The following is a 14,418-nucleotide window of genomic DNA, read 5'->3' as shown; positions in this document are numbered from 1 at the left end:
TTGTTAGGTGTTGGCTGTGTTCTGAAGACTGTATGAAGAGATACAATAAGTGGTATTTTGCATTGTGTATAACACAGATAGAAAAGAACTGTTGCACTTATGAAGCTCTCAGGATTTCCCCAAAGTATTCCAACTCTTGAAGCCTTTTTGCAGTTCTGATTTAGGATCCGTAAGATCAGTGGAGTCTAACTGCTGTTAAGCACTCATGGATTTGCACAGCTTTAAGTGAAACATCTGGTAGCCTGGGTTCCTAATTTGTCTTTTTGTGTGCTTCTGCAGGTATTTGCCTTTGATCACTGCTTTTGGTCCATGGATGAGTCAAACACCACAAAATATGCAGGTAAACTGTTTTTCAGTCATTTGGTAGTGTAAATAATTTGAGAACATGAGGCCTTTGTAAAATCTTTTTGGATTTTTTACTGTGATGCTCAAGTGACTTCCTCACGGAAACAAACTTCTCCTTTTTAGAGAGATCATGTCATTAGATGATCTGAAGCTGCTGCTTAGGGGCATGGTTTAGTGTTGACCCTTCAGTGCTGAGTCTAGGATCTTTGAGGTCTCTTCCAACCAGATGTATTCTGTGATTCTGTCTTTTCCAACCTAAGCTATCATGTATGATATGAGTGATAGGGCCTTAGTTTAAAAGGCGTGCAAGCTTTAAGGTGCCCAGTACTATTCAAGAGGATGACTTTACATCTGAGTTGTAGTGTTCCTTTTGTTATCCCCTGGAAGAGCCTTTTGTGGGGATTATTTCAGTTTCTTCCAAGAAATTACTTCTGACTAATGGCAGTGGTGAATGTGTGTGCTTTCAGTGCGCTGTATCCTTGGACATGAGAGGTATAAAATGTGCTTTTATCCGACAGTGTGGTTATTCCAGGTCTGATCGTTCACATCCCTTTCTAAGTGATCTGCTTTGTGACTTCTTCCTCCCCAAAACTGGATAATCCAGACAAGATTGTAGTTCCTGTAGTTAGTTGCCTTAACTGGATTTGGGAGTTAGCATATTCATACCTCATAAGAGCATTTCAAGACTGGTCCATGGAAAGGGGTGGGGAAACTAAGCGTTTAGATATTCATGTTATGAAATGTTGTAGCCCATAAGAGGTCTTGATGACTGACAGGGCTAAGTAGCTTAAAGTTTGGGACCAGTGGTCTAATGAATGAAATTACATACTTTAACACAAGCATGTAACATTGGCTGCTGTGGCTGCTGGTATCAAATCCCAAATTGTAGGAGTTGCACTTGGTCATGAATTCTGCTTCATTTCTTAATTACCTAAGCAAGTAAGCAAAGAGTTTTCATCGGGAAAAGTACCTCTTGGTTGGTTCATCTTTCAGTGACTGTTTGCACTGATCAGCTGCACAGCACTGTATTCATAGATGTTTGGGTTGGTAGAGCCATTTAGGCACTTAGCAACTCCTTTTACGTCTGCTCCCCTCTGCTTCCCTTTTAAAGGAAGGAAGTGATGGTACCACCCAGATTTTGGGCCCTTGTGCCTCCTGCAGTGTGCAGGTGTGAGCTGCACCTGTTGGATACACCACAGTGCTGATCTATTTGTAGGGTAGAGGTAGACCAAACACTCCCTAACCAGCTAAACTTGTTTCTGTCTTGGTTTCACCCATCTCCGAGTGAATTCAGTGGGATCCTAGATCTATCTGGCTTTAATTTTTTTAACTAGATTTCTCTAGCCTATTTCAGAAATTGCCATTGAATTAATCCCTGCAAACTGAAGTTTTATTACCTGTATGCAGATGAGCCTTGCAAATAGACATGCTGTCTATGTCCAGAGATCGTGCCAGAGGCTTTTTCAGAGTTATCAAACTTAGAATCCAGACAAACTGCTTGACAGCCTGAGTTGTTGAGCTGTTTCTTTGTCAGGCACTGGACTACAGAAGGGGTGCTGCTCTGGAAGCTGGATAGATGCAGTAAATACTCCCTGCTTAAAGTAACTGCATGTGGACACTGAAGTTTAATGTCATTGGCAAGAGCAGTGATTAGTTGTACAATTAAAAGAATTGTACAATTGTACAATTAATACAATTATAGAACTTGAAAGTTAAGTCCAGAGTGCTTTATAACTGTAAGTAATGTAGGACTTTCAAGCTTAAGTAAAATTCTTGAAATAGAAAGTGTCCCAGGTTGGGAACTACAGGGTTAAAAATGCTCTGGGGACTAGAAAATGGTTATTCAATCCCGTAATTCTGCCATCTCTTCATAAACTCACAGCAAGGCCAGCTCGCTCTGCTTTCCTCCCCTTCCAGCCCTGTGTCTGGCTGGAGCTGCTTTATCAGCACAAACACGTAAGGAGCAGGCCTCTTCTGGGGCCTCCAGAGGCTTGTGTTTAGGCTTATGGATGGCAGAGGCATTGTGGGGGCAGGATTGGAGCACTGGGGATTATAGATTTAGTTTTGGGTTGGGGGAAGTGTCTGAATTCTCTAGTATTTTCTAAGTATTCAGCTTATACAGCACCTCTCAAATTGCTGGTTCCTTTGTAGGAACATCAGCAATGTATTTGGATGCAGAGCCATCAATTACACTCATTTCAGGCAATAGTTTTGAACTTGTCACTCAGTTATATATGACAATATTTGTTCACCAGTGCACTCAGGAATAAAAAATAGTGTCTTCATTTTTTTCCCTATTCCATTTCAAATAAACTTAATTATTTTATAGGTCAAGAAGTGGTGTTCAAGTGCCTTGGAGAAGGAATTCTTGAAAAGGCCTTTCAGGGATACAATGCTTGTATTTTTGCCTATGGACAGACAGGTGAGTCTCCTGTGCTGGAGGGGAATGACTCTTTGAGTGCACATGGGAAGAACAAAGGAAAGATTAAGCTAGATAATGTCTTTAAAATGTATTTTGAAATACCAAAATATTAAAAGTCAAGTGTTAGTATAGCCAGCAACCATTTCTTAAAGCAGCTCTGTAGGCATGTTCCTAGTTACCACCTGCTGGAGCTACTTTCCAAGGCTGAAAGGAGTAGTTCATGCTGAAAGCTTGTTCAGTCTTGTGTTTGAATGTGTTCAAAGAGGTCCCAAGTAATGGCCTTGCTGAAGAAAGCCTTTGAGATAATTTCTCTTTTGTTTACATGTACTTTATAGTCCAAACAACAAGCTGTATGACATAGCATGTCATGTTGTTCTGATACATGCTTCTGGAGGAATAAAAAATTGCTTCATGAACAAATGGTTAGCTCTGAAACTATGTTCTAAAGCATTTTCTTCTTTTTCCCTTCAGGTTCAGGAAAATCCTTTTCAATGATGGGCAATGCAGAGCAGCTGGGTCTGATCCCACGGCTCTGTTGTGCTTTATTTCAGAGAATCTCTGTGGAAGAAAATGAGTCTCATACTTTTAAAGTTGAAGTGTCCTATATGGAAATCTACAATGAGAAAGTCAGAGACCTGCTTGACCCAAAAGGGTGAGTAGCTTTGCTCTCCCCTTCAGCTTTCCTTAGTCTGAAAGTATAAAAGCTGAAGTAATTTTGGAAAGTTTTTCTCAGGGTGTGTGTTTGTACCACTTGCTTAGAAAGGATTAGATAGCCAACATGAGAAAAAAAATTGAAGCCTGTATGTGAAGTAGTAACTTGCATGCATCAGTTTAAACATTAGGATACCATTACAGTGATGCAAACAAATACTGCATGAAGTAGTCTACCACCAGAATGCAAGACTATGTACAAGTAAATTGTGGGCTTTTTATTTGCCAGATGATTCAGATTGTGTTCAGGTAAGAATTTTTGTCAATTGGAAGGAGTTTGAAGCTTATTTACAGCTCAGTTTTTGTGCTTTAGATGTTGAACTTCTGAATATGGAAGGGTGGTTCTGCAGAATATACTCATGGCACTCATCCATGTCATCTACACAAAAACATTGGTTAGACTCTCTGGCTTGGAGATGTCTAGATGAGGTAGTGTGGTGGACTTTTTCAGCTGAGCACTTGTGTGTGTCTGTGTATGTATGTATATATATATTTAGTATGTTTTGACTCTTCAGCATAATTGCAGTAGGTAAAGAAGTATGCAAGTTAGTAAAAAATGTATATTTGAAACTTATTTGATATATGTCAAAGTATGAAAAATACAAGAATTGAAGTTTTAACAAATTGCTGGAGGAGGTGTGATATTTTTTTGTTGTCAGCTTTCTTTCCAACAGATGACACATTTCAGGTTTTATTCCAGCCACTGTTACTGAGGAGGGAGGATACATTAAAAATAATTCAAGTGTATAGCTTAACCCCAGTTACATTGATGTGTTCTTACGGTTAATTTGATTTTAAAACCATTCTGGAAGACCTTTTATTTTCTCCTGTTAAAATTAAAATACATAAATTGATTTCTTTTATAGAAAAGATTCTTAAAATTTCATACTGTAACTTTTGGTTTTCAGTGAAGTCTGTACTCCTGGATTGTGCATAAAGTCTGCTTTTATTCCATAGGAGCAGGCAGTCCCTTAAGGTTCGAGAGCACAAAGTGTTGGGACCGTATGTAGATGGCCTGTCTCAGCTGGCTGTTACAAACTTTGAGGTAAACCTAAACCAATGGCAAATTTATAAATAACATCTATGTACATAAGCAACAGGAATTTATGAGAGATAATTCTAGTGTCCATCTAGACATTCTGGTTCATGTGTTTATGGTCTCTGTCAATCACAACGGTCTCTGATGCTTCAAGAGTATGTGGTTCATGTAGAATCATAGAATCAACCAGGTTGGAAGAGACCTCCAAGATCATCCAGTCCAACCTAGCACCCAGCCCTATCCAATCAACTAGACCGTGGCACTAAGTGCCTCATCCAGTCTTTTCTTGAAGACCCCCAGGGACGGTGCCTCCACCACCTCCCTGGGCAGCCCATTCCAATGGGAAATCACTCTCTCTGTGAAGAACTTCTTCCTGACATCCAGCCTATACCTACCCTGGCACAACTTGAGACTGTGTCCCCTTGTTCTATTGCTGGTTGCCTGGGAGAAGAGGCCACCCCCCACCTGGCTACAATGCCCCTTCAGGTAGTTGTAGACAGTAAGAAGATCACCCCTGAGCCTCCTCTTCTCCAGGCTAAACAGTAAAAACATGTTGGTTAAAAATAGAATAGTAGTGTCTCTTTATTTTGCAGTTTCTATATGCAGTGTATATAGCATGCACCAAGAATACAATTTTTCCTTGACACAGGAAATATGAGACTTCCAAAATAAGAATATTAATAAGAATAATAATCTTCCTTTGACTTTGTTGTTGAATTCAGCCTCTAATTTTATACAGATGTATTGTGCGAGAAGCTACAATGTGGCTTGTGTGATTTGTAATTAAAATCCTGACAGCATCCAAGCCCACCTGAATTACCAAAACACATTCAAATAAATCATTATGGTAGTATTCAATGAGTGGAAATATTTGAAGTGGTGCAATTGTATGAATTGCATAGAGCTACCATTTTATAGAGAGTCTGGTTTGGAAATCCTAGTTTTTAAAAAAATAAAGTTAATTCTTTGTATAATCTGTGTGAGCCATTTTACTTTTTTTTTTTATGGTGATTTTTGTTTTTCTGAGGCATTGTGTATATTATAGTTCTAGAAACTGCTTTTGCAATTTTTGTGGTGAATTGTGGGCTTTGGATAAAGATAACGTGCTTTCAGCTTCTAGAAAATCTTGTTCATGCCTAGCTTTTGGTTGATAACTTTCATGAAACTGTCTTGGAAGACTCAGCAAGCACACAGACCAGACTTAGCATAGTCATCTTCATCCCTGCATACTTGGGAAGGTCCAGGCTCCAAGTGAGGTAGTGCTCTGAGCCAATTAAATGAAGACGGTATTAGTGCAGTTCAGTAAGGAGATGCATTGTGTTCACTTGTCTAAGTAGATCTGCTCTGGCCTGATTATTGGCATTAAACAATGTAATTTGTAATGTGAATGTTGCCAACATATTTCAGCAGCAGATAAGGAGAAGGTGCATTGACTATAGTTGCTTGGCTTTTAAGCACAGCACTTAGAAGAGAGATGTGATTTAATGTCGTTCTGTGGAATTTCAGGCCCTTTGTTCCTATGCATTTCAAAATGAGCAAAGAATTTTCTCATTGTCTCTAATTTCCTTTCTTCTTCTCTCCCACACATACACACCCTTCCATCTAGATGGGGATTTTATTCAGCAAGCACAATACTTGCTTTCATCCCTAGCATCACTTCTTACTCTTTGTGCCCTAGGATATTGAGTCACTGATGTCGGAGGGAAACAAATCGCGAACAGTTGCTGCAACCAACATGAATGAAGAAAGCAGCCGGTCTCATGCAGTATTCAATATCATAGTGACTCAGACACTTTTTGACCTGCATTCTGGTGTATGTATTTCTATTGCTTAATTTGAGAGGTTGTGGTAAACTATTTTTCTTCCTTCCTCTTCCTCACACACAATCTGTTCAGATGTGCTTCTACCTTAAATGCCATGGAGGTCTAGTGATCAACATAATATTGGCAAGACCATAAGATTGAGAGATCCCTGCAAAAGTGAGGAAGCATGACAGATAAATCAATCATTTGGATCACTTTTAAAGATTGTTGCCACCACGAAACCAGACTTAGGCCCTAGCTGTTGCTGCAGTTGATATATTTTAATGGTCTGCTCAAACAGTAAGAGTACTGATGTTGCTACACAGCTGATTGCTGGTTCATTAGTGCTTCAGCCCTGTAAGAGTCACTCATGTATTTTACAGTAAATGGCTATAAAACCCCTGACAAGCCCTTCTTCTCTCATACCTTGAATTTTATACTTTAACCATAATATTTCATATTGTCAGTGTCACATGTGTCAGCCCTTTCTGATTCTTAGCTATTGTTCTCCCATGTCCCATCTGCACAGAATTCTGGAGAGAAGGTTAGCAAGGTCAGCCTGGTGGATTTGGCTGGGAGTGAGAGAGTATCCAAAACAGGAGCTGCAGGAGAACGTCTGAAGGAAGGCAGCAACATAAACAAGTAAGACGTTGGCATATGCATGCTACAAAGCTTAATCTTGTTATTCCCTTAGCCTCCTTTTCTTGGTGAACTTCTCACAGTCAGTTCAAGTGATGGACCTCATCAGAAGCAATTCGGTATAGCTTTCAGCTGCTCTGTGCTGTGTTTCCTTACATTGGCATTGGGACCCTGATTCATACTTGACTCAGCTGAGGTCTGTATGAGTTTTATCTGGAAAAAGTGACAGCAGAGCTTTTTAATTAAGTATATACCTTTTGTGATTCATTTATACACCCTGTCCCCAGGCTCTTGTGTTCGTCTCCTCAGCTCAAACAAGAATGCAAAGTTGCAGAGTTGAATGGCTTTGTTCCAACATGTATTAAAATATGTGAGATCATAATTCACAGTTTAAGAAAACCAGATCAGAATGAAGCTGTGTTAGGTTAGCATTGCCTTGGGCATTTGTATTCAAGCAATGACAAGTTTCAATGCACTTTTTACTGTAATTATTGTGATATTGCCCAAAAGCAAGAGTTTCACACAGTTACCTCTGCCTTAAACATACTCCTTTTCCTGGTAAAGAAAGAGTTAACTGTTGACATTAAAAGGTAATGCTTTTTCAATTGCATCTTTAGCACACAGGTTACCAATTAAATTTAGTTTGATTTTACTAGAAACTGTTTGCATTTTGTATCAGCAAAGGTAGAATTAGATATGTTGTCCTAATTCTTGTGGAAAAATTCAAATGCCAAATATTCTAACAGCTGCTAACAAACTGAAAGTGTGGTTATAGATACAGGAAAACTTTTCTATTGGGATAATTTACTCGGTGTTAAACACTTGTATGTTACTGGTGCAGTAGGGGAAGATACCTTGCTTTGCACTGCTGAACCTCTTTGACAATACAAGACCTCAGATGTAAGCATCAAACTTTTCTGTAAAAGATACTTAAAAAAGGAAGGGAGGAGGGGACAGCTCCACATTTTTCCATCAATTAAATTCTTATATGCTACAAACCTTTATTACTTAGTCCATTTATTAAGCATTTGCTATTTGAAATCTGGTTTGGAATTGGTAGGAGAAAGAATTTGTAGTGCTGTGCTTGGTGTCTCCTGTTAGACTTCTGATGGCTTTGGATCTGTGATAGTGTCTGAATTTTTCTGGAAGCCTCAAAGATTTTAAACATGTTTTATAAGACTAGTTCTTCAAAGAACACTGTGTATGACCTTTATTTGGGTGTGATGCACCTTAGTTATTAGGCAAAGTCAATACTTTCTGAGGTAAGCCAGTATACTTAAACCAGTGTGTTTAGACTATATCAAGTTCTTGTTTGTATTATTTTATTGTTTTGTTTTCTAAGATGAGCAGTAATGTATTGGTAGCATGTGTTACATGACATGGAACTGCTGAAATTACCTGGCAAATAAATTTACTGGTTGTGCTATGTTTTATTGCCTTGAAGAAAAATGTAGAATAATGTACCCATTTATTTATGTACAAAGCAGGAGAAATGTACACTCAGCTGTATATACACCAAACTGTTATGTGTGACAGCCTCTGCAGGCTCAGTGTCATTTTTTTCTGATGAAACATGGATAGGGTTATAGGTGAGTTGCATCTCACCCTGTTTGACCCTATCTCAGGACACTACATCACAGCAGGGAGGTAGTGGATTGCTCTCCTACTTAACTGAAACCACAGAGAGCTGTGTCATTTTATTAACATCTTTAGAAAGTTGAAAGAAAAAGCAGAAGTAATTTTTTTCAGAGCTGATGCAGAGCTGCCTTGGTGAAGGTGCTGAGTAGTCTGCTCTATTGATGTTTTAGGAGGACTTGCCATATGTCATAGAAAAGCTGGATATGCTTGTTTCTCTCAAGGTTGTGCTAGTTCCCATACTGAGCATAGAAAGGCAGGTGCTTAACAATTCTTTGTGGTGTAGTCAAAGAATTTCTAGGATACAGTAGGAGGAGGAAGCGGGATAAACAGACTGTCAATTAGTCGGGAAGAAAAATGCATTCTGTAAGCAGTCTTCAGTTTTAATTCTGATTTAATAAAATCAGCTGTTGTCATTTTAACTTGAGAGTGCAAAAAAGAAGCCTTTAAAATGTAGGTGGTGAAAGAATTGGCTGAGACAGGTCCACCTCAAAGCTGATTTTAGGGAGGTTTTTCATATTGGAAGTTAACTAATAGAAATGTGGATTCTGCTCAGTGAAGAATTTGGTTGTAAATTGTACAGAACTAGCTTGAATAGGTGTAATTTAGGAACCAAGTTGCTCCCTGTGGTGAGGAAGTATCATTTCCCTTTGAACACTGCTGACTCAGGCTGGTGGTAGAGTGCATGAGCTTCCCACCACCCACTGGCAAGGACAGCTTGGTCAGGTCTGAGGAGTAAGGACAAGGGGAACAGAAAGTGTGCAGTGGGCACTTTCCCATGCTCTTGCACCATGTAAATTCACTCTGCTGCTTCTGAGCTGCCTCAGTCTGCCATGTTCTACAGGCTTAGACCTTTTGGTTGACTAATTATATAAGTAGTGTGAGATAGGATCACAGTAATGACGGATCTCTGATGCGTCACTTAGCATGAAGGAAAGCAGCAGATGAGTCCTGTAATTATTCTCTTGGGCAGCCATTTCTTTTACTGGTTTCTTTAGAGGCTTTAAACAACTTTGTGTTCTGAAATCTCAAGCAAAATATGTAAATGATTCTAGTTTGGCTTTTATTGCAGATGTTAACAGTTAAGTCTTAAAATCAAACCAGTATTTATGAAGAGGAAAAGTATTATCATATCTTTTAATCCTGTGTTAATAGAAAGTAGCTTAATTTCCTGTTCATTAAAACAGTGCCTGTAAGTTGACATTGCAGCCCTCTTGAGAAATAGTTTTCAATGACAGTCCTTTTTGAATTCCTGTTCTTTCCATCCCACTTTCTGAGTGTCCTTTTCTTCCATTTCCCACGGTTTTGAATTCTGGTTTTCAGTTTTCCCCTCATTTAAAGAGGAATTAGAGGAGAGTAGGCCAAGATGGCTTTATAGCTTTGTGCTCCTTGAAGATAGACTCAGAGTGTGGTGGTGCTCTTCAGTTGTGCAGTGGGAGGTTGCTATGGAGCAGTGTACAGCACCATAGTATGCATATTTAGCACACTGTCATCTCTGTGGAGACCAGAGACTGGAGGCATGAACCAGTTCCTTCCCCCATCCCCCCCTCCTCCCCAAACTGTCAGAGGTTGTTAGGCTTTTGTTTAGCTCACAAACGAACATTGTCCTTTTTGTTGCGAATTTTCAGAGGTGAATGGGAAAGTTATCCTAGAGACAAGTTCACAAAATGGAGTTCTCTCTTAGGAGCTCAGGTTGTCTAGCCCCTCCTTATATTTTCTTTAACTTTACTGTCAGGTATGTTCTGTCTTCATACCATTTTGTGCCATGTGCAATATGAGATACCTTCTGTGACACTCATAATGTTTCTTGTTAACTTGTCCTCCGAAATCTCCCTTGAAATATTCTTCTGCAACACTTTTGTTGTTTTCTGAATGTTGTTTTTGAACCACTGGTATTTTCAAGCAGCACTAAGACCCTGTTACAGATATGTGCAAACACTGCCTACCCATTAAAAATAGTACTGCTACTTCTTTGAAAAGAAGCCTCAAAAGGATGGAGTGGAACAGTGCAATTAAATATTTATTTGACTACCTAATTGTGATGCTGCTGAAGTTTTCCTTGGGAGTCATAGAGAGTAGCTGGATAATTAGGCATGAGTATGACAGACCAGATATTCTCTTGTGCTTCTGTGCTGTCTTTTTAAAAACCCTTTAGGCGTCTGTTTAATGTTCTCAGGCTCCTGAACCACCTCATTATCTTAAACACACTCACGCCGAGAGCCCTGATGTCACTTACGATTTACACATGGTTGTATAACAATTGGATAACATAATGCACACATGCTTTGCACAGATTGCTGATACAGTTGCCTCCGTCAGTAGAAGTGGTGCATGTACTAAAATGAACAACTTAGCTGTTTTATTATCGTGATTCTAGAGTGATGTTTGTGCAACATTTTTGTAACTGGGAGATTGTTTGGTCTCTTCCACCCACAAGAAGGTAGTGAGGCTTCACCTCAATTGTAAGTCAACCTATTTTTCAAGGGGCTTCTTAATCAATGTCTTTAATGAGCAGTCTGCCATTGTTTTGTGGTGGCTGATTAGTTACCGGTTCACCAGACAGACTAGTTCTCCTAGGCTGTAGCTAGCTTTGTGTGGAGGGTGCCTCCTTATGGCTGGGAAATTGTGCAGTTTTAGTCTGTTGTTGAGCCAGTGCTCTTATAACACTGATCCTAGTGACACAAGATTCTTACTGTGCTGTCAATGTGACTCGTGACAGTGTCATGAGACAGTGTCCAAGATGCAAAGGCAGTGATTCGCCATGTGCTGAGGCAGTTGGCTTTGCACTTTGAAAAATTCTTTAAGTATCTAGACATTTCAACTTAATCTTCCTGGAACTTGATCTTAGTACCAGATGAGATAGAACACTATAGACATCCCTTTTTATTCTTCCAGATCTGAAAAGTGAATAAGTACATTGCTGCGTGCAGGGCTTAGCTGATCTTCTGTGGCCCTTGTTAATTTCAGTTATTCTGATATTTTAACAGTTGCATTTGAAATTCTGCTGGGCATAAATTAAACTCCTTATCAAATCACATTGTCAGTGTTTTACTAAAGCTACATTTGGACTATGTGTTAAAGCTGTTCTGTTGTGTTGGATTTATAGATCACTTTCAACGCTGGGCTTGGTTATATCATCACTTGCTGACCAAGCAGCCGGGAAGGGGAAAAACAAGTTTGTGCCTTACAGAGACTCTGTACTCACTTGGCTTCTCAAGGTAATTAATAGTTTTCATTCACCCCGTTTGCAGGAAGTCAGCTCAATAGTTTGTAGGATCAGTGTATCATGTCTTTGTGTATGTACACTTCTCATCTTGTATTTATAAGCTGTTCCAAAATATGGACACTTAAGTGTACTGTGTGTTAATTCTACGTGAAGTCCTGCTTGGCCTTTTTCAGTCATAGTAGAATTAAAGCTGGTGGATGTGGCTGGAAATGTTTATAGGTCATAATGGCTACTTTACACCCGGAGTGCCTTTCTGTGTCTAAACTGCAAGCTCTGCATTTTAAATGTTGTTTTAAAGGTATTGCAGAGTCTCAGAACAGGTTTTTACCCTCAAACTTTGTGGCTACCATCTACAGGACAACTTGGGAGGAAACAGCCAAACTGCCATGATAGCCACAATCAGTCCAGCAGCAGACAACTATGAAGAAACACTCTCTACACTGAGATACGCAGACAGAGCCAAAAGGATAGTTAACCATGCTGTAGTGAATGAAGATCCAAATGCCAGGGTCATCAGGGAATTACGTGAAGAAGTTGAAAAGCTGAAAGAACAGCTCTCTCAAGCAGAGGTAACGTTACAGCACAATGTAAACAGAGCATCCCAAGGAAATGTCAGACTGACTAGAAGCTTAGCTTTCTCTGTGAGCCTTAAGAAATGAGGAAAGGAAGTCTTGCAGTCTTATAGTTAAAAAAAAAACCACCCTAAACCCTAGCTTTATTTTCTAAAATCAATCCAACATACTATTTGCTTATTTTTAATAGCTTTTTAATGACATTGTACTGATGGTGACCTTTGTCAGAATAGACTGTTCTTGAAGAAATTCAGACAGCACAGGCAAGAGCTAGATTGCAACTTCATTCTGTAGACTTACTATCAGAAATTTACTTGGTGGTATCTTATTGTGACCTCTGAGAAGACCTTATAGTGATCTTTCAGTATTTAAAGGGAGCCTTTAAGAAAGATGAAGACAATCATTTTAGCAGAACAGAATAAGGGTTTTAGATTAAAAGAAGGAAAATTTAGAGTAGGTGCAAGGAGTAAGTCTTTACAGGGAGCGTAGTGAAACACTGGAACAGGCTGCCCAGAGAGAAGTGATGGATGCCACATCCCTGGGAACATTCCAGGAGTCTGAGCAACTTCATCTTGTTAAAAATGTCCCTCCTGACTGCAAGGTGTTTGACTCAGATGACCTTTAAAAGTCCCTTCTAATCCAAACTATCCTGGGATGCTGTATATGGAGAAACTAGACACTGCAGTTTGTGATTTTTGTTGTTGTTACTGGTTTGGGTTTGTTGTTGTTTTTCTTTTCAAGCAAGACACAAGAATGCTTAGTGGAAAAAGAACAGCAGTGTTTATTAGGGTAAATTTCTGTGGTGTTTAAACTTAATATTCATTTGAGGAATTGTATGCCTGGTATGAACAGTTCCTTACAGGTGAAATGGGAACATCTGCTGTAAAACAAAGGAGCTGTTAACTTTTTCCATATTTAAAATGAGAAAATAATGCTGTAGCATGTTCTTAATTATGTTGGTGGACTGTAGCAGAACATAATAAGTAGGCAAGTGTCCAAGGCTTATTTTTTTTTAAAATGTTTTTTCTTGTATAGCTTCTGTTAAAAACAGTTTTATAGAGTTATAGGCCAACTGATAGCTCCAGTTACAGTTACTGCTTGCCACTGGACATATTCCATCCCTTTGCTTTCGTTTCCTACTGTGAAATGAGAAGTTGGTTAGCTGCAAAACACACATGTCTTTAAAAGAAATCAATAGGTTCAGTCTCAAAGCATTAATATAACTCTAGGAATACCTACAAAACCAAGAGAGAGAGAAAGGCTAAATGTAAATATTTGTATTTGAAACTACTTTTGGAAGGAAGACTTTCAAGTTTCAGACAGTTAAGACTTCAAGTTTTTAAATATGCAGACAATTTTACATAGACATTAATGCCTGAGTAGCCTGGCCCAGAGATTTTGTGGGTTACATTAGTCTCTGGAGCTATGTCAATCTTCAGCTATTTCAAATCTGAACCCATAATAGGATTGCCTCTGTCCTTTGCAAAAGGCCTGTTTCTTCATCTTCAACCATGAAAAATCTGGAGATGGAGTTAAAAATCTGTATCTGTTGCATTTCATGCTCTGTTACTGTGTTTAGTTTCCACATGCAAGCAGATGTTGAGGTGGGAAGAGTAGCTGAATTTTTTTTGCTAATCTCTGTCTTTTAGGCCATGAAGGCACCAGAACTGAAGGAAAAACTGGAAGAATCTGAAAAACTTATAAAAGAGCTAACGGTCACCTGGGAAGAAAAGCTAAGGAAGACAGAAGAAATTGCACAGGTATTTCAGAGGACAAAAGGCCAGATGCTCACATAGTGCAAATCAATTGAATTTCATGAACTTTACTGGAAGGTGCTGTCTTTCCCACCAGCTATTTAAATATCCTCTATTTTTCGTCTGTTCCCCTTGTTTCTGGTTTGGGGGTTTTTTGTTTGGTTGGTAGTTTTACTTAAGACTAAATTTCACTAGAATAAAGGTAGTTGTGTCATGATATCACCAATAAAAGCTAATAATTGATTTTAAAATGAAATACTAAAATCTGTTTGG

At 39.0% G+C, this 14,418-nt stretch overlaps 1 protein-coding gene across 4 annotated transcripts in view; it reads left to right on the top strand.

Moving 5' to 3' along the window:
- Positions 1-14,418, top strand: part of KIF13A (kinesin family member 13A) — a 106,178-nt gene that overhangs the window by 50,204 nt on the left and 41,556 nt on the right. For all 4 annotated transcript variants that reach the window (XM_064161034.1, XM_064161032.1, XM_064161033.1 and 1 more), the window contains exons 4-12: positions 280-340; positions 2,675-2,767; positions 3,239-3,419; positions 4,436-4,523; positions 6,196-6,330; positions 6,849-6,961; positions 11,700-11,811; positions 12,176-12,388; positions 14,041-14,151. In XM_064161034.1, the coding sequence (XP_064017104.1) occupies positions 280-340; positions 2,675-2,767; positions 3,239-3,419; positions 4,436-4,523; positions 6,196-6,330; positions 6,849-6,961; positions 11,700-11,811; positions 12,176-12,388; positions 14,041-14,151 (1,107 nt within the window). The remainder of the gene's footprint in view (positions 1-279; positions 341-2,674; positions 2,768-3,238; positions 3,420-4,435; positions 4,524-6,195; positions 6,331-6,848; positions 6,962-11,699; positions 11,812-12,175; positions 12,389-14,040; positions 14,152-14,418) is intronic.

Source organism: Pogoniulus pusillus, chromosome 21 (genome assembly GCF_015220805.1).
Source record: "Pogoniulus pusillus isolate bPogPus1 chromosome 21, bPogPus1.pri, whole genome shotgun sequence".
Lineage (NCBI taxonomy): Eukaryota > Metazoa > Chordata > Aves > Piciformes > Lybiidae > Pogoniulus > Pogoniulus pusillus.
Note: the sequence above shows the minus strand (reverse complement) of the source record. Positions and strands in the feature narration are given on the sequence as shown.